Source organism: Salvia miltiorrhiza, unplaced genomic scaffold (assembly GCF_028751815.1).
Source record: "Salvia miltiorrhiza cultivar Shanhuang (shh) unplaced genomic scaffold, IMPLAD_Smil_shh fragScaff_scaffold_66:::fragment_1, whole genome shotgun sequence".
Classification (NCBI taxonomy): domain Eukaryota; kingdom Viridiplantae; phylum Streptophyta; class Magnoliopsida; order Lamiales; family Lamiaceae; genus Salvia; species Salvia miltiorrhiza.
The window spans coordinates 235,090-254,518 of NW_026651477.1; the positions used below are offsets into that span (position 1 = coordinate 235,090).

Below are 19,429 nucleotides of genomic sequence, written 5' to 3' on the forward strand. Positions count from 1 at the left end.
TAGAGTTTATAATTATTTTTTTATATTTATTTGAATTACTAATTGATTATTTGGGTTCATTAATTCAAAGTTAGGGTATATAATTTTTTAAAATTTCAATTTTTAGTGATAAATACTAATTAGAGTTTATAATATAATAATATTTTTTATATTTGTAAAAAATAATTATAGAATAAATAAATTAATAGTGGTACACGATGGTACATACAAAATAATGGACAGAGGATCTCATGTGATAAAATTGTGGAACACGGGAAACTTGTTACTCCATGACGGTGAGAAATTGGGTAGGTAAAAAATTGTGTCATGTGCGTGGATCTGACGTGGCAAGGCGTTTGACGGTTAGGATATCGAACAAATCGATGCAGAATCCTAATTTCTACCGTTGGATTTAACTCTTCCACCAATCCTAACAAGAAAATCATAACAAAAAGAAGGGGAAAAAGAAAAAAAGAAAAAAAGAAAAGTAGCAGGTGCATTCCACACCAGAACAATCATCATCATCTGCTGCAATGGACATCGGAGCTCACACTCGCTACTATAAATACCCCTCCTTCTCCGCTCTTCTTCTGCATTCCTTCCTCGAGTTTTTCATTTCCTTCATTTTCATTTGCCGTTTCTGTTACTTTGAAGCTGTATGTATATACGTTCTCCTCATTAGTTTCTTGTATATAGCTTAATTTTTCAGTTTTGTGATTAGGTTGAAATCATACTGCGAAACTTGATCTGAGCTTGTGTTTCCATTTCTGAGGAAAATTAATTTGATTTCAGATCATCGGAGAGGAGAAGTAATTAAACGATGACGATCACGCCGGCTGTTCGGATCGCGGAGAGGAAGCTGGTGGTGAAGGAGCGGACGATCCTGAAGGACGTGCCGGAGAATGTGGTGGCGACGTCGAGCGAGGCGGCGGAGGGGGTGTTCCTGGGGGCGGTGTTCGAGGAGGCGAGCAGCCGACACGTGATCTCGCTGGGTACGATCCGCGACGTGCGGTTCCTTGCGTGCTTCCGGTTCAAGCTGTGGTGGATGGCGCAGCGGATGGGCTCGCGCGGGCGCGACATCCCTCTGGAGACGCAGTTCCTCCTGGTGGAGTCCAACGACGTCTACACCGTCTTCCTCCCCCTCATCGACGGCCCCTTCAAGGCCTGTCTCCAGGGCGGCCCCGCCGACAACCTCGACCTCTGCATCGAGAGCGGCGACGCCGACGCCACCGCCTCCTCCTTCACCCACGCCGTCTACATCGGCTCCGGCACCGACCCCTTCGCCACCATACACGAGGCCATCAACGCCGTCAAGCTGCAACTCGGGACCTTCAAGCTGCGCACCGAGAAGAAGCTCCCCGGCATCGTGGACTACTTCGGCTGGTGCACGTGGGACGCCTTCTACCAGGAGGTCACTCAGGAGGGCGTGGAGGCCGGCCTCGAGAGCCTCAAGGCCGGCGGCGCCCCGCCCAAGTTCGTCATCATCGACGACGGCTGGCAGTCCACGGAATCCGACCAGCCAGACAAGGAGAAGGAGAAGGAGAAGGAAAGGGAGCTGGGCGCGCCGAAGCTGCAGCGGCTGACCGGGATCAAGGAAAACGAGAAATTCCAAAAGCAGGATCCGGCGGCGGGGATCAAGAGCATCGTGAAGATCGCCAAGGAGAAGCACGAGCTGAAATACGTGTACGTGTGGCACGCCATCACGGGGTACTGGGGCGGGGTGAGGCCCGGCGTGAAGGAGATGGAGCACTACGATCCCGCGATGCAGTATCCCAAGCTGTGCAAGGGCGTCATGGAGAACGAGCCTGGCTGGAAGACCGACGCCATCGCCATTGAAGGACTAGGCCTCGTCAATCCCAAAAATGTTTACAGGTTCTACAACGAGCTCCACAGCTACTTGAGCGCTGCCGGGATTGACGGCGTCAAAGTTGACGCTCAGTGCATTCTCGAGACGCTCGGCGCCGGCCTCGGAGGCCGCGTCGAGATCACCAAGCAGTATCATCAAGCACTCGACGCCTCCGTCGCCCGCAATTTCCCTGATAATGGATGCATTGCCTGCATGAGCCACAACCTCGAATCGCTTTACTGGTATATTCTTTTCTTTTCTTTTCTTTTTCTTATTATATCTACTGCTGCTGATGCTGATGCTCATGGAAATTGCAGCTCAAAGCAGACTAGTATAGTGAGAGCGTCCGATGATTTCTACCCGCGAGATCCGGTGTCGCACACCATCCACATCGCCGCCGTGGCCTACAACAGCGTCTTCCTCGGCGAGGTGATGCTCACGGACTGGGACATGTTCCACTCTCTCCACCCGGCGGCCGAGTACCACGGCTCCGCCAGAGCTATAAGCGGCGGGCCTGTCTATGTCAGGTAATTCAGCAATCAATCAATTCTTGCATTGCATACCATATGACCATATCTTCAACGAGTGGCTAATTAAGAAGCTTCCAAATTGTAACAGTGATGCGCCTGGGAAGCACAACTTTGATCTTCTAAGGAAGCTCGTTTTGCCCGACGGCACCATCCTCCGCGCCCGCCTCCCTGGCCGCCCCACCAAGGACTGCCTCTTCTCCGACCCCGCCCGCGACGGCGTTAGGTCAGTCACCACTTCAAATCATCAATCCCATTAGTTCAAGTAGTGTTGAATATATTAATAATTAATATTCTTTAAAATAATGAATTACTATATACTTCCTCCGTCCACAATTTAAAGCCCCACTTTGGTGTGAGCACGGAGATTAAGAAAGCTGAAAAATGTGATGTGGATGAAATATAAGGGTAGTTGACTAAAGTGATAAAGATAGTTGACTAAAGTGATAAAGGTGTTATGGGTGGGTCCACTAGTGATAAAGTGTAGTAAATATAAAATATAAAAATGATAAAGGTGTTTTAAGGTGGGTCCATTAGTGACAAATGATAGTAAATATAGGAAAATAAGAAGAGCAACAAAAATACAAAAAAGAGAATAGGGCTTTGATTTGTGGACAAAAAATTAGAGTATCTTCAATGCATGGTGTCTTAAATTGTGGTCCCCACCTAAGACACACCCCTCTCGAATGCATTGGTGCTTAGAGGGTGTCTTAAATCTCCATTTCCATAAAACTCATATTTCTACACTTTTATTTTTAAATTTTCAATTTCATTAAAAATAAAATTAAACATTACAATAATTAAAATAAAATTAAAAACATAATTAAATAATAAATTTCAAATTTTTAAATAATGAATTTTGAATTTTTTTAAATTTAAATAATGAATTTCGATTTTTTTTTTTTTTTAATTGGGCGCGTCGTCCGGACGCCCCACACATTTATGCCCTTCGCCCTGGGTTGCCGCTACGACACGGCCTCGCATCAGGCCGCGTCTCCAATGCAGCCACCCTTCTTAAGCCACGGATCGACACTCCCTTCGCACCGCGGAGTGGAGTTGCTCTTAAGAGCAAGTAGGTCTGGATATGTATGATTGTGAATGATGAATAGTAAATTGGATGCAGCTTGTTGAAGATATGGAACATGAACAAGTACAGCGGAGTGGTGGGAGTGTACAACTGCCAAGGTGCGGCGTGGAACAGCGAGGAGAGGAAGAACACATTCCACAAGACAAACTCGGAGGCTATAACAGGGTACGTTAGAGGCAGCGACGTCCACCTCATAGCAGAGGCCGCCGTCGACGCCGATTGGGACGGCAAAGTAGCCGTCTACGCTCAGCGCAGCGCCACGCTTCTCACTGTGGCCGACAGCGTGGTCTTGCCGGTGTCGCTCAAGGTGCTCGACCACGAGGTCTTCACAGTCACGCCGATTAAGACACTCTCCTCCGCCGCCTCCTTCGCCCCGCTAGGCCTCATCGACATGTTCAACGGCGGCGGAGCGTTGGAGGGGTTGAAATACGAGGCGGCCGGCGTGTCCATGGAGGTGAAAGGCTGCGGGCGCTTCGGCGCATACTCTTCGGCGAAGCCCAGCAAGTGCAGGGTGGGATCGGATGCGGTTGAGTTCGAATATGAGGCCGCGTCTGGGTTGCTGAGCTTCGAGTTGGCTGAGATGCCTGTTGACAAAGTTCACTGTGTTGAGATTGAGTTATGAATTTGTATTTCTAGGCTATAGAGGCGAGGAATGTTGCATTTTGAGTGGCTTTGTTCTAGATGCCTGCTTCCATTGGCTGTAGACTTGGATAATGATGTAATAGGGAATGGATATCCCATTGGTTATTCTCTCTTTTATTGTCTAATAAAATAGACTTTCTACCAACCACACCTCATTTTCTCTCCCTCTCTTATAGCATCCGCATTGGGGGCTCCTTGATAGCCTAATTGATAGTGTTTGTGTTATTGAGTAGGTAGTGCTGCATTGGGGTTCCTTGATTGCCTACTTGATAATATTAGTTTTGATTTTATGTTTTTCATTTAAATTTTATTGCATAATTTAAATAGCATATTTTTGTAATAGTTAAATACTGGATTAAACATAAATTTTAAAATTACTTAAAACATAAAAAAAAAATACATAAAAATTCGAATAAAATTCGAATTTTCCAATTTTTCCTTTTTTTTTAATTGGGCGCGTGCATTGCACGCGCCATCCATTCTCCCCTATCGAGCATACCCGATAACTCAGGTAGTCCTCGAGGAGCTCCCCCCGCATCGCCCTCCTCGATCTCCGTCTCCTCGAGGAGCCACTCGAGTACCCGCGTTGCGGGTGCTCTTAGAATCTTCAAATAATGGTTTATTTTGTGGATCCCTTGATTAAAATAAATGGTAATTTACCTCTAAATGCATCAAGTTAGGGTTTTTTTAAAAAAAATTGTTCAGGAACTTTTTTGTTTCCTGAATAAGAATATATTTTTTAATTTTTCTGATTTTACACATATAATTTTTTTTTTCCCAAATCAAAGGAAATTCGAGTATGGCCAAATCGACAAGGGAAAAAAAGGACACAATATGAAAACGCACCAAAACGTTATTGTGTATAACTAAATATGGGTTTCAAACACATAAATTATTAGTTTGTGAGGAATTGGGGCAGATTGAGGGTAGTTCACGTTAGTTCAAGAAAGGAGCATATTTCAAGAGCATCGTCGAACTTGTCAGAAAATGATTCATATCGCAGCAACAAATTTCTGAGGAGGTATCATCAATAAAGAGAGCTCCCCAGCCCACTCTGCAGCGCATGCATAAAAGTGTTGAGACCATCATCGATGGTACCTAAAATCGCTTGTTGAATTTGAAATACATATTTAATTATAAACGATAACGTTTGGTGTGTTCCAATATTGTGTCATTTTCTCATCAACAATTTTGCCACATGGAACTTTTCGATTGCCAAAAGAATAAATATATTTGTTGTTTCGCTTCACTTTTCAACTAAAAGAAGAAGAATTACATCAAAAAAAAAAATACTATAACTATATATTAATTCACTAAATATACATTTAAAATCTATCTTTGACTTTATATTAACCATAAAAAGAATAATTTTGCATATTTTTTTATATTAGTTAATTACTATATCTTGTGAAATTTACTACAACTCTAATAATTTATTAATGTTAAGTTCACCGATTGTGTGCAATGCGCACACGCTCTGCTAAAAAAATAATGTATTTTAATTAGGCTAACGATCAATAACACGTACAATGTACGTACTTTCTGCTAATACTTTCATAAACAAATAATCGATTATAAATTTAGTTGTCGATAAGCTTTGTTTATACTTCTATAAACAAATAATCGACTATAGATTTTGTTTTCTTTATGTGGCGATCATAGAGGAGGATTCTGATTTCAAAACTAGAAGATGTAGTTCAAATTTCACCCTCTGTAGGTTGGAATGCAAAGAATATATTCGTTTGCATTTGAAGAGTGAATTGAAGATAGAGCCAAACTTTTGTTAATGTATCCAACTTTGTCCACATAAAATGTTAATTGAAGAGTGAATTTGAAGATACATTTTCAATTGAAGAATATACACTTTGTTAATGTATCCCAATTGAAGAGTGAATCTTGCTGTTCGTTTCAACTTCCACTTTGCCCACACCAAATTTCTTGATTCAAGATAGAGCCAAACTTTTGTTAATGTGTTTAAGAAACATAAAAGCCAAACTTTGATTTGAAGAGTGAATTGAAAAGAAACATAATTGGTTTAAAATAAGTTTTCTTTGGGCCCAATTTTGAGGTCCTGTAGTGTACTGGAGTTTTAAAATAAACAGCGTGTGTGTTTATTTCTATGGCCAATCCATCACTAGCTTTAGTTCGTTTTTGAGGCCCACCTTCAGCCCACTTTTAAATCATTTTCCAATCGATAAAGGAAATTAACATTTTGGTGCAAGCAAGGAAATTAATATTTTATTCCAACACGTTCAAAAATATATTTCGAAAATGCTATATTATGTAAATTGAATTTCCAACGTGGTAGAAGATTACATAAAAACGGACCACGTATATTAACTTTCTTCTTCTTCGAAAAAAAAAAACGATATTAACTTAAACTTGCTGTTAAAGCACAACGATAAAAATAGCTCATTATATTATATTTCCCGCCCTTTGTGTGGTATAGAGGCCCCGTCTACATGCGGTGTAGTATATTTTCGAGATGAGATCCAGTGTTCCATAATTTTATGTTATGTTCCCACTATTTATTATTTTAATAATATTTTGATAAAAATAAAATTTATTATAATACGATAAATTATACTTAATTTTTATTTCATAAAATTAAAAATTATATATAGGGATGGGTTATAATAGAAACCAACCCTTATGTGTTAACTAGGAACCATTTTAGATCATTGATCTTCATTAATTGAACGGTACAGATTAAATAGTAAATGGCTTGGATTTTTTGTTTTTTAATTGCTAAAAATCGGTCAACAAGTTAATCTTAATAAGGATTTGATTTTAGCAAATCAAATCTTTCAAATTTAGCCATGAGATTTTATATAGGATTCACGTAAATCATTTAATATTCAATACAAACTAATCCTTGCATGATTTTAACATGCAATATATACGAATTCAACATGATTTAGTATAATTAAGCATTTCATTTGCTGTTACAAATTAATACTTCCCAAATACAAATACATTCATTTGGTTATTGCTAATTACCTTATTTCTAATTGCTTATTTCCTCACAATTCAATACTAAATAAGTTATAATTATCTTGATTTTAATTAATAACATTTGTAAATTTATAATATCTTATTTATGTAAATCAAATATGTTCTTCTATGGTTATGCAGGCATTTCTGCACTCTATCTCTCAAGAATGAGCAGATTTTTTTTTTTAATTCATTAAATAGAGAAAATAATAATGATAATGCTAAGGCAACCCCCATTTGCTGTCTACAATATTCACGCACTTGGGACTTTATTAAAATGTTGGTATTGCATGTGTAAATATTTGGATAAAATTAAAGTAGTGAATTTTAAGATCACATTTTTAAGTTAGTGATGATCAACAAAATAATTTTATTTGTTATACGTAATGAATTTTTAAGTTGGTATTTGTCGAAATATTTTAAGTTGGTTATTGCTAGCATCTAATATAAGTGCTAATTGCCTTAATTGTAATTGCTAATTACATCAAAATTAAGTGCTAAATATTTTCGTCTTCTGTTGATTTTAATTATTAACCTTTTTAATTAATTACAAGAGTTTAATTAATTAGCACATGACCACAATCAGAATACACTTAAATAAGCACTTTATTATGTTAAAATAAGCACCTAACTAACCATAAAAAGTATTTTAACCAAATTTATTAAAAGTCAATCTCGTCCAAAATGTAATACCGACAACTCTCTAATATTTTGAAAATAAAAATAATAAATATAGAGAGAGAGAGAGAGAAATAATTTTAATTGCTAATTACATCAAAATTAAGTGCTAAATATTTTCGTCTTCTGTTGATCTTAATTATTAACCTTTTTAATTAATTAGCACATGACCACAATCAGAATACACTTAAATAAGCACTTAATTATGTTAAAATAAGCACCTAACTAACCATAAAAAGCATTTTAACCAAATTTATTAAAAGTCAATCTCGTCCAAAATATAATACCGAGTCGCCGACAACTCTCTAATATTTTGAAAATAAAAATAATAAATATAGAGAGAGAGAGAGAAATAGATAAATATTAAAATAATTTTACACAATTAAAACTAAAATGATCCCACTAAATAAGGGACGCGGTTAATTGATTTGAAAGATCCCACAAAAAATGCGTAGGAAACATTTAATTAGATATTAAGTCTTAAACATTAATTATTATCAATTAATCTTCTCCATAGATTTTTTAAAATGAAGGGCTCAGATTGGTTCCTAGTTAACACATAAATGAATGTTTTCATTTGATCTCTCCTCTATATATATATATATATATATAGGGTGTGGTTCTAGAGAGAACTACATTATTTGTGAGAACGAGAGAACCATCAAATCTAATACATCCACTGTAAAAATTAATGCATCCGCTGTTAAAATTAATGCACTAAAAAAATTTAAAAAAAATGCTCCCTTCAGGATTCGAACCCAGGATCTGCATTCATCCAACAAGATGATGCATCCACCGTAGATCTTGATGATCGAATGACTGAAAATGGTTCTCCGGTCTTTTTTTATTTATGGTTCTTTCTTGAACCTCTCCCTATATATATATATATATATATATATATATATATATATATATATATATATATATGTGTGTGTGTGTGTGTGGGGGGGGGGGGATAGGGTTAACATACCCCCTTTTAAGATGAAAACTAGGAACCAATTTAAAGCCATTGATTTAAATAAAATAGAGGGCTGAGATTAAACTACAGATACACAATTTCGATTGCATAGATGCACAGTTTCGATTTGCTTGAGTATTTTGCATTGTTGGTTTCAATTGCATAAATTGCATATTTTTTAAGTGCACAGTAAAATATAATAGATGCACAGTTTCTTTTGTTTACTAAATTCTAACCATTAGATCTAATATTTAAAATGTCAAGATTAGGTTCCTAGTTCTCATTTTAACAGAGGTTTTTATTAGAACATCTTCCTGTGTGTGTGTGTATATATATATATACACACACACCATAACTTTGAATTATCAACCTATTAATAGCTAATAAAAATGAAATCAAATGATTAAAAAAATTATATACCCTAATTAAATGGAGCAAATCTTAGTTAATAATCACAAAATTAAACTAAAGCATACAAAGTTGAAATTGGATTAAAAAAATATATATCATAAAATAAATAAAATTAAAAGTGTGACATCAAATGTGATACACTAAATCTCGAATATTTCCACATTTATGTGGTATAAAGATACTACCTATATGCAATATAATAATAGCTCTGGTTTCTGACTTTGCAATTTGTTTGGCAATGAATTGTATTTAGAGGTATTTTACTTTTCTTTTAAATCATGGTTGAGTTGCAAAATAAGGTTCTTAATATGCTTGCTTATTCTTAACAGGTATTATCAATGTCAATGAATTTATGTATAGCTTGGTCTTGCTTATTCTTAACAGGTATTATCAATGTCAATGAATTTATTTATAGCTTGGTCTTTAATAACAAAGGCTTCACTTGATTTTAAAAGGCTTACAGATATTAGAGAAAATCAAGTGCATTTACAATTTCATTTTAATTCAACTTGATTTTCATTTATATATGAAAATAGAGCTCGTTAGAAATATTGATCTTCATTTCTATTTAGATATGGATGGGCAAGTTGAAACTGGAATCGCTCGAGTGCTTTCATATACGATTGATGAGCATTGTATTGGATGTGGATATTGATCCCTCAAATACTCCGTGGGACACAACAAAGGCATATTTGTTTATTACCTTAACTGGAATTAAATATGAAGATGCAATGAATGAGATCGATTGGGATATAATTAAGAACATTACAAAGACTGAAGCCTAGAACAATCCCCTTCAAAGAGTTAATCCCGTAGGTAGGAGGTCGTGTCATTTGTAATAGTATAAAATTATTTGAAAATTGTAAAAACTAAATTACAGCACAATAATACATACTTAATGAAAATAGTAAAAAAATTATATTTTTTTAATATTATATTTAGATGATAAAGTTCTATAAGTTACTTATCTACTTAATTAAAATAGCAAAACATATATATTTTTTAGAATATTATATTTAGAAAATAAAATTCTACCAGTTACTTATATTATTATATAAAATAGCTCTAATAAAGATCGTAGCATTAAAATGAAGATGAAACCATCTTATAGTTGGAGGCGTATCAAATGAATGACCACGATATTGACAAAACCTTTTTATCTAATGATTATTATTATCTATTTAAAATTTCCACCACAATATCTAGATATTTTTCTTTCAAATTTTCTATTAGTCTTGAAAAGGTTTTTTGAAACTTTTAATTACTTTTTTACTAATTTGCATTTAACAACATATTTTTTTGAGGCGTTAATTGACTATAAATCCACAAACTATTAGTGAATTTTGCTATTTTTTCAACTATATAAAGTTGTAATATAAATACATAAACTTTAGTCATTCCGGAATTTGCCCTGAATTTTAATTTCGTCCAAATAAAAACATAAATGACAAAATTAAAGATGATATAATATATACACATTACATAAAAATAACTTATACTCCCTCCGTCCAAACGAAAGTGGTGCGTATTCCTTTTTGGGCAGTCCCAACGAAAGTGGTGCATATCCTTTGTTGGCAAAAATTAGGGAATTTAAGTACTTAATTAACAAAATTAAGTGGACCCTTGTTGTTCTTAATTAACCAATTAATTCACCTCTCTCTCTCTCTCTCTCTCTCTCCCTCTCCTATCTACAACCCTCGTCTCCTGTTCTCTTTATCTACAATGGGCAGCCCCCATCTTCCTCACGATGTTCGCCGTTGCGGCATCTCCTCCGGCGAGGCCGACGGTCTTAGGGTGGGCGGTCGCTGCTACCTTCGATTTCCGATGAGGCTGATGCGTAGGTGACTATCCCCATCGTCTCTCTCTGTCACATCTCTCTCACACACACAGATTCACACCCACTCTTTATCTCGTTATTTTTTAGCACGATGATTAACAAATGTGTAGAAAGTAGATAAAGTGAGTTGGTGAAAATTATTTAAATATTAGGTATAGAGAGAGAATATATTGCCAAAAATGGAATGAGACATTTGCAATGTGACATCCTATTATGAAAAGTGTGAGTACATTTGTAATAGGATGGAGCGAGTAATTTATTTGATGATATATATATATATATACATATATATATATATATATATAGGAAGAGGTTCTAATAAAAACCTCTGTTAAAATAAGAACTAGGAACCTAATCTTGACCTTTTAAATATTAGATCTAATGGTTAGGATTTAGTCAACAAAAGAAACTGTGCATCTATTATATTTTACTATGCACTTTTCGAAATTGTGCATCTATGCATTTGAAACCAACAATGCAAAATACTCAAGCAAATCGAAATTGTGCATCTATGCAATTAAAACTGTGCATCTATGCAATCGAAATTGTGCATCTGTAGTTTAATCTCAACCCTCTATTTTATTTAAATCAATGGCTTTAAATTGGTTCCTAGTTTTCATCTTAAGAGGGGTTTTTATGTTAACCCTACCCTATATATATATATATATATATATATATATATATATATACACCTTATATAATTCAAATTATAGCTTTTTACTGCCTATAATAATAAGGGAAAAGGTGCAGATATATACCTCATATAATTCAAATTATAGCTTTTTACTGCCTATAATAATAAGGGAAAAGGTGCAGATATGCCCTTTAAGTGGTAGCCCTTATAGCGTATAACCCCCTTACTCACTGTATGTGCAACTAAATCCCCGAAATAAAAAAAAATCGTGCAATTAAGCCCCTCTGACCAAACGGCGTTATCCACCGTTAGTCAAACTTTTTTTTTTAATTTTATAATACTCTCTCTCATGTTCTTTCCATTACTGAGCAATCTCTCTTTCTCTCTCCTCTGTAAATCCGTCTCTCTCTATCTCTTGTAAATCTCACTTTCTCTAATTGTAAATCCGTTCTTCAAGCTTTTCCTCCGTCCTTGTCGTTCAAATACTATGTCGCCACCCCATGAGTGTTCCCCGCATTGGCTGCAAATTTGCCGTCAGGGGTGGCCTCTTCTTGGTGTACCTCCGCAACAAGGAGGACTCTGGAACCCCATCATCGTCGACGCCTCCACCGGCGACCTCCTCCAGATGCACTACGGCTTTGAATAAGAAGAGCGACGTCAACACAAAGATTTTCGAGAGCTTCGTTTCCCCACTTCTCCCACTTTTGACTTCAATTAATCATAGCTCTTTTTCTTCAAATTTATTTATTTTAGCTAATTGTTTCTCTACTGAGATTTTTAATGATATGGGTTTTTTTTTTTAATTTCATAAGAAAAAGATTGAAGTTGAAGATGGTGTATTTTCAAATCAATGAGAGAAAAAAATAAACATCCCGTCATCCTCTCCCTTCCACTTTGACCTCCAAGCACCAAACCCCCAAAATAAGAGGGGGTGGTCGGGGTTGAGGTTGAGGTGCTCGAGATTGGGAATAAGGGCGAGGTCGGGGGTGATGATGCCGGTGAGGTTGTTGTTGGAGAGGGAGAGCAGCTTGAGGGACTGGAGCTTCTCGAAGCCTCGGATGATCTTGCCGGAGAGGCCGAGGCCGTCGAGGCGGAGCTCGAAAACGCGGGCGTTGCCGGCTGATTTGGTGTTGAGTATCATGGTAGTGGTTGTAGAAATGACAACGGGGTTCGAATTCGATGATGCTGGCAGGGATTGAGGAAGGATTACCAGTGGACCCCATATTTTAATTAAAAAATAAAAAAAAAATTATGGTTGACTAACGGTGGATAACGCCGTTTGGTCAGAGGGGCTTAATTGCACGGTTTTTTTGAGTTCGAGGGTTTAGTTGCACACACAGTGAGTAATGGGGTTATACGCTATAAGGGCTACCACTTAAAGGGTCTATCTGCACATTTTCCCTAATAATAATAATAATAATAATAATAATAATAATAATAATAGTAATAATAATAATAATAATAATAATAATAATAATAATAATAATAATAATAATAATAATAATAATAGTGTAGCTAGCTTAATGAAATATGGCGATGTGTCTAGGGGTGTAAATTCGGGTTGCGGATATCGGGTATACCCTCACCCGTCCCGATACCCACGCGGGTATCGGGTACCTGATACCCGCAAAATCAAGGAAGAGGGTCGGGTGCGGGTATTGTTTTCCCAAAAATTGCGGGTATCGGGTACCCTCGGGGTACCTGCGGGTACCCGCATACCCGCATGTAATTTTTAATTAAATAAATAATTTTTATAATTATTAATTATTTTTTAGGAAATATGAAATAGAAAGGATATTTTCAATTTTGTTCTAATTAATAATTAATTTATTATCTCTTCGTTAATGGTTTTATGGATAATCGATGAAATAAATAGGATATTTTCATTTTTTTCTAAAATGAGGGACAAAATACCCGCTGGTAAAGAGGGCATCCGCATATTGCGGGACAAAATACACTCCAGCAGGATAAAAAACCTTCAAAATTAAAAACAATCAAGAATTTGCGGGAAATGAGGGTACCCTTATACCCGCTGCGGGTATTCGAGTACCTGCAGCATGTAGGCGGGACGGGTAAGGGTGGGGTTTTCAGATGATTTTGTCCCGCGAGTACCCGAATTTACACCCCTAGATGTGTCGATCAAACTTGTCTTACTAAATTAGAGTTCTCTTTTTTAAATTAAGAGGTATTAGGTTTATCAATAAAATTAGAGTTTATCATTTTCTTATCTTACTAAATTAGGGTGGGCATAAATTAAGAGGTATTGGGCTTATCAATATATGTTAATATCAGGCCAATGAGGCCTTACTCTAGTAGCAAAGCTTAGGCACTCAAAGACTTTTTTTTGTGAGAGGTCTTGGGTTTAATCTCGCTTGGCGGTGATGTTTTCTCACTTTATGTGGTGATGTATTGTTGTTGTATTATATTGTTTGGTGTTGTGGTCCCATACGCAGGGTGTTCTCGCCTACGTGCAGCTCGCCTGCGTGCGGTGATGTTTTTCCACCGTTGAGTGATGTTGAGGTCCCGCCTACTTACGGATTATATAATTGATTGTATTCAGATACTTCTTGTAACTTCAAAATAAATATATATATGTTATTATTAGAGTCCAATCCGAAATATATTATCAATTGTAATTGGATATACTCATATATATTTACTTTTTATAATAATTAATAAGATATATAATTAAATACTTTTGTCCTTATTACTAAGATTTATTAAATGTATATCTTTTTTTTAGTTAGACACTACAAAAAAACGCTCATTTTAGCTACGGAATTAGCTACGGATTTATTTCCGTAGCTATTCTGTGACGGAATCGCTACGGATTCGTGACGGATATATTTTGTTAAATTTTCCAACGGATTTGACAACGGATTTCCGTAGCAATTCTTTCGCTACGGATATAATCCGTCACTAAAGTTTAAAAAAATAGTAATTTTATTAAAAATTCTTAGCTACGGAATAACCGTAGCTAAAGCCGTAGCTAAACTGAAATTTTATCCTTAGCTACGGATTCTATCCGTAGCAAAATCAGCGTGACTTACTAGCTACGGAATTTCCGTAGCTAAATCCAAATATTTTCAAATCTAACGTCAAGCTTTTTCGCCCAATTAAAACCTAGTTTTTTCTCACTATTCCAGCCGCGACTGGTCTTCCATTTCTCCCACCGCCGTCCTCTCACCGGCGTCGCCACCGTCCTTGCTCGGACGCTCACCGTCGCAGCCGCCGTCGATTGGTAAGTTCTCTTCGATTTGAGGGGGTTCTCTTCTGGTTATGGGATGTTAATAACTAAGCTTTGTTATTTGATATTATACTCCCAATTTAGGGATTGCACTGCCCTCGCCCAGCCCTACCCCGTCTCGCGACTCCATAGCTGCAACAATTGGTAAGCTTCGTTATCAATGCAGCAAACTTTTGATACCTTAATCTGTTTGATTGATTTCTCCTAAAATGAGCTTTTCTTATTTGAAAGTTTTTAAAGAGTAAACACACTATTATCTCCAATTTTTTGATACCTAAATTGTCGGTCATTTTTTTTTTAACTTTCGGGGTTGAATTTATTATCTCCAATTTTAATGCTTCAGTATTTCAGTTTTGATCGGTTTCAGCAAGTATTGGGTTCTAAAAGGATTAAATCAAACCAATCATCATTTCTATGTAGTTTTTGGTACTTATTTAGTCGGCTATTTGATTTAAATCTGAAAGTATATAAAGTTGTGGAATCATCTCCTCATTTGGTTGAATGCATTCTAGAAAAGTCTGCTTCTAGCACTAATTAAACTCACTCGAGCTCTCACCATAGCAGACCATTCCACTGGTGTTGAATTCTCATGCAGCCATTGTTGTCACTGCATTTAATTCTGAAGTAGTTTCTTTTTCATTCATGTTTGAGCAAGAGATTATTCCAGTAATGCTTCTTGGAGAGTGTATGTTTTGTGCTAAGGAGAGTATCTTTGCTGGAGTTATAGACTTTCCCAAAAAACTACGTGTTCAGTTTACTTCATTGAAAGCTTTGTTTATAGCAGGGTGGTTTTGTCATTTCATATATTCCCCATCATCAATTCTGAATGCTTGTTTGATATATGTATACCACCTGTTCCAAGTGTTAGGCTATTAGTATCTTTTATTTCGAGAATCCAGCAACCCATTTTTGTATAATTTCATCTTATTGTGTTTCACTATAAGAAATAGAGTAGTCTCTGAAAATGCAAAAGCAACTTATTGATTCTGTGTTTGAGATGATTCCATTTGTCTTATGAAGGTGGGGAGAACATTTTCTTACCCTAAATTGCTTGGCTCATTTATGAAGCTGCTCTACTACCCCTTCTGTTCAGAATCTAAGGAATTATTGATGAACAGTGGTGTTTGCATAAAGGGTGAGACGTATGACCAAACCGAGCTTGATTTTTATGGGCGTCTGTTGGAGGTTTGCGAGTTGGAATATCCAGGTCTACCAATAAAAAAAACGACATTATTCAAGTGTGAGTGGTTTGATCCATCACATACTGGGACATTGGTGCATCCTAATTTCAAATTGGTTTCTATAAACCACTTGCGTAGGTACAACAAATATGAACCATTTGTTCTAGCAAGCCAGGCCCTTCAAGTATATTATTGCTCGTATCCTAGTTTGAAACAATCTAGGAAGGATTGGTGGGAAGTTTGTACGATCAAAGCTAGATCTAAGGTAGAAGTCCCATATGGAGCATCTACTTCAACATTGGATCCACCGTTTCAAGAGGATGAATTGGTACTTTCTATAAACACTGCCGTAGATGATGACATGACACCAATTCATCCACTTGGTGGTATGATAGAAATCGATGAGGCCGAAGATGATACTGATGAAGATATAATCTTGTCGGATAAGGAAAATGATGACGATCATGATAATTGGTGATTCTTTCATATCATTTTTATTAATTGGTGATACTTTCAATATTAATTGGTGATACTTTCATATCATTTTTATTAATTGTCTTATTGTTTTGCATTCAGATATGACCATGAGAGGACGTTGCATTAGGCGTGGCAGTACGGGTGCTGCGCGTGGTGGTGGTAGCAGTAGTACTAGTGTTGCACGTGGTGGGGCTAGTAGCGCATCCTCAGCACACCCAGCATCATCAGATGTCCATGTGGAGGACTCCGTCGAGGATGTAGAATTTTCCAACTCTCATACGTCAGATATAGTGGTTGATGGGAAGATCTCGATGCCAATATCACGTACTGGGTATGTTGTATTTATAATTCGTTGTTGAATATTCTTTAAGCAGTTTTGATATTTTTAGACGAAGATAACCAAAATCATGGAAAATGGTGTTGAGCAGTTGTTGATGCTATGCTTTTCTCATTATATATCCACACATACTTTGTTGTTCTGCTATGCTTCTTGTGATAACATAGTTTTTTTCATTGTTGTTTAATTTGGTTTTGTGCTTTGCCTTTGTATGTAAAGGCAAGAATAGTTTACCAATATATCTCATGAATTAATTAAATTGTTTATTTTTGTAGGGTGGTAGGATCACACAAGAAGATGTCTAGTGTGATTACCACATCTTTCAAGAAAGTGAAGAACCCAACTGGCTTTAATTGGAAATTGACTCCCAACAGCATCAAAAAATTTTACTTTGATGAATTCAAAGTAAGTGTTATATATTGATTTATGTTATTTTACATTTATCTTTAATAAATATTAATGAGTAATTTTTCTATAGAAAGTGTACACATGGCCTGAAAAGTTTGAGAATCAAGTCTACAAAAAATGGTCTCAAAGGGCAGCCATGAGGTATAGCGACTTCGTGCACAACATGAAGTTAAAGAGGGATGATGCAGTTGAGGGAGGAGGTATGCCTGGATACATTGACGAGGATGCATGGAAGGACCTTTGTGAATATTGGGATACCGAAAGTGTCAAAGCAAAGTCGGAAAAGGCAAGACAATGCAGGTTATCTGAACCTGATGGACCGGGCACCGGGATTGTCAAACATAAGGGTGGGTCAAAATCTGTTGAGGTTATCGCTCAAGAGTTGGTGAGTACCTAAAGTTAATATCATTATTATTATTATTATTATTATTATTATTATTATTATTTATCGTATATAAATGTTTGTTTATATCTTCATAAACAGGCTGCAACGAAGGGAGTCCCAGTGTCGAGTGTGATATATGACTCTTTTCGAGCTTTACACGTGAAGAAGGATGGGACTTACACCGATAAGAAGTCTGAAAGAATCGATGTAAGTTATTTAAAATTCTTTAATATGAAAGAAGTTTTATCTCATTTTTATGGAATTAATAGCATTACAAACTTGTTTAATCTCACCATTCATTATCTTAAATTATAAGACTTCAATCATTAGTAGATAGGATGCAAATCTTTTACATCAATAGATGGAGCTATTCATCTTTCTTGGAGCTTATTTCTTATCAAACATAGCCTTTCGTGTAAATGGCTTGGTAGCCTTGATTTGATAGAGTAGAGTGATTACATGTCGAATCCACCGATAGACATAAGTAGAGATCTTGAATCCCTTGGAAGAATCAAATTTAGTGAATTAGCAATACTTTAATCATTTTAGTGTAGCTTATGAAATTTGTTGGTTGTAGATTGGTTGAAACAAGTATATGTCTTTAATAGTGTATATTTTAATATGTTTTATATAACATTTTTTATCAATTAGGTGGAGGTACAAGAAATTGCTGCAGAGATGGGCCAATCTAATCCTGATACGCCCGTGGATATGAACAAGATATATCTAGATGTCTTGGGAGGCGGTTTAGATAAAAAGCAAAGATTGTTTGGCACAGGTAGTCTCGCATCGACCTTGAAGACCAATATATCGGGAGAGAGTAGTACTTCAGCTATGTCCGACATTGACAAAGAGCAGTATGCCACTCGCCTAGGAGATGTAGAGGAGCAGCTTCAAGCGGAGCGAGAAAGGACATCTCGATTAGAAGAACATGTTAAAGTTGCAATGGAAATTATCAAGCAGTTGCAAGGGCAATCAAGCAGCGCCATTAGCCATCCAAATCCACCATCACATGTTCCATGATTATACATGTGTTTTGATTTTGATATCGACTAACTCTAGGTGCTTGGTTTTGAAATACTTGTTAGATATGTGATTTTTAAACTATTTTGGTTTGTGACTACTATTTCTAGGTGTTTGGTTTTGAAATACTTGTTAGATACGTGATTTCTAAACTATCTTGATTTATGACTATTTTGGTTTATGACTTTGATATTGATTATTTTGGGATAATGAGTATGTGTGTTGGATATTGAAATAATATTAATTGTTGTTAGTTCTGCTAGAAATCGAGTAAATAACAGGTTGTATCTAGGTAAACAAAAATTAAAATAAAAATTACAAAATTTTAGCAACTTAGCTACGGATTAGCTACGGATTTTTCCGTAGCTAAATCCAAATAGCCGGTGAAGAAACTCCTGTCGCCTGATTCGGACTAGCTACGGATTTTTCCGTAGCTATTTAGCTACGGATTTTTCCGTAGCTAAGTCCGTTGGTGACTGTTAGACGACGATTACGGCGACACATTCCAGCGAGGGATATTTCCGTAGCTAAATCCGTAGCTAACGTTAGCGAGGGATCGTATTTCCGTAGCTAAAAATTTAGCGACGAGCGATATACCTACGGACGACATCCGTTCCCGATCCGTAGGTAAAACTGTTTAGCTACGGAATTAGTGTTTTTAGCTACGGAAATTTCCGTAGCTATTTTGCGCGAATTTTGTAGTGAGACTTGATTTATCAATCTGACAACATCTCTTAATTACCCTTTTTAAGTTTCCACTTAATACTTGTCTACCTAA

At 36.5% G+C, this 19,429-nt stretch overlaps 2 protein-coding genes across 3 annotated transcripts; both read left to right on the plus strand.

The window, feature by feature from the left end:
* The first annotated feature begins 295 nt into the window (after nt 1–295).
* LOC131003071 (probable galactinol--sucrose galactosyltransferase 6) lies at nt 296–4,226 on the plus strand. 2 transcript variants are annotated; one of them, XM_057929544.1, is made up of 5 exons: nt 375–635; nt 772–2,067; nt 2,143–2,352; nt 2,444–2,578; nt 3,476–4,226. In XM_057929544.1, the coding sequence occupies exons 2-5, from the start codon at nt 800–802 to the stop codon at nt 4,059–4,061; spliced, it is 2,199 nt and encodes a 732-aa protein (XP_057785527.1). In that variant the 5' UTR covers nt 375–635; nt 772–799; the 3' UTR covers nt 4,062–4,226. The 2 variants fall into 2 exon arrangements, with proteins under 2 accessions (XP_057785526.1, XP_057785527.1); XM_057929543.1 differs by having other exon boundaries at nt 296–2,067.
* Nucleotides 4,227–16,599: 12,373 nt separating this feature from the next.
* Nucleotides 16,600–18,839, plus strand: LOC131003073 (uncharacterized). Its single transcript, XM_057929547.1, has 5 exons — nt 16,600–16,829; nt 17,111–17,240; nt 17,314–17,628; nt 17,728–17,835; nt 18,280–18,839. Exons 1-5 carry the CDS (start codon nt 16,600–16,602, stop codon nt 18,649–18,651), a joined length of 1,155 nt encoding a protein of 384 aa, XP_057785530.1. The 3' UTR covers nt 18,652–18,839.
* The last annotated feature ends 590 nt before the right edge of the window (nt 18,840–19,429 follow it).

Coding starts and splice junctions, on each gene's coding strand:
- LOC131003071 (XM_057929543.1), top strand. CDS start 800: ATGACGATCACGCCGGCTGTTCGGATCGCGGAGAGGAAGCTGGTGGTG. Junction 2,353..2,443: donor GGCGGGCCTGTCTATGTCAG/GTAATTCAGCAA, acceptor AAATTGTAACAG/TGATGCGCCTGGGAAGCACA. Junction 2,579..3,475: donor CCCGCCCGCGACGGCGTTAG/GTCAGTCACCAC, acceptor AATTGGATGCAG/CTTGTTGAAGATATGGAACA.
- LOC131003073 (XM_057929547.1), top strand. CDS start 16,600: ATGACCATGAGAGGACGTTGCATTAGGCGTGGCAGTACGGGTGCTGCG. Junction 16,830..17,110: donor ATGCCAATATCACGTACTGG/GTATGTTGTATT, acceptor TTATTTTTGTAG/GGTGGTAGGATCACACAAGA. Junction 17,241..17,313: donor TTTACTTTGATGAATTCAAA/GTAAGTGTTATA, acceptor ATTTTTCTATAG/AAAGTGTACACATGGCCTGA.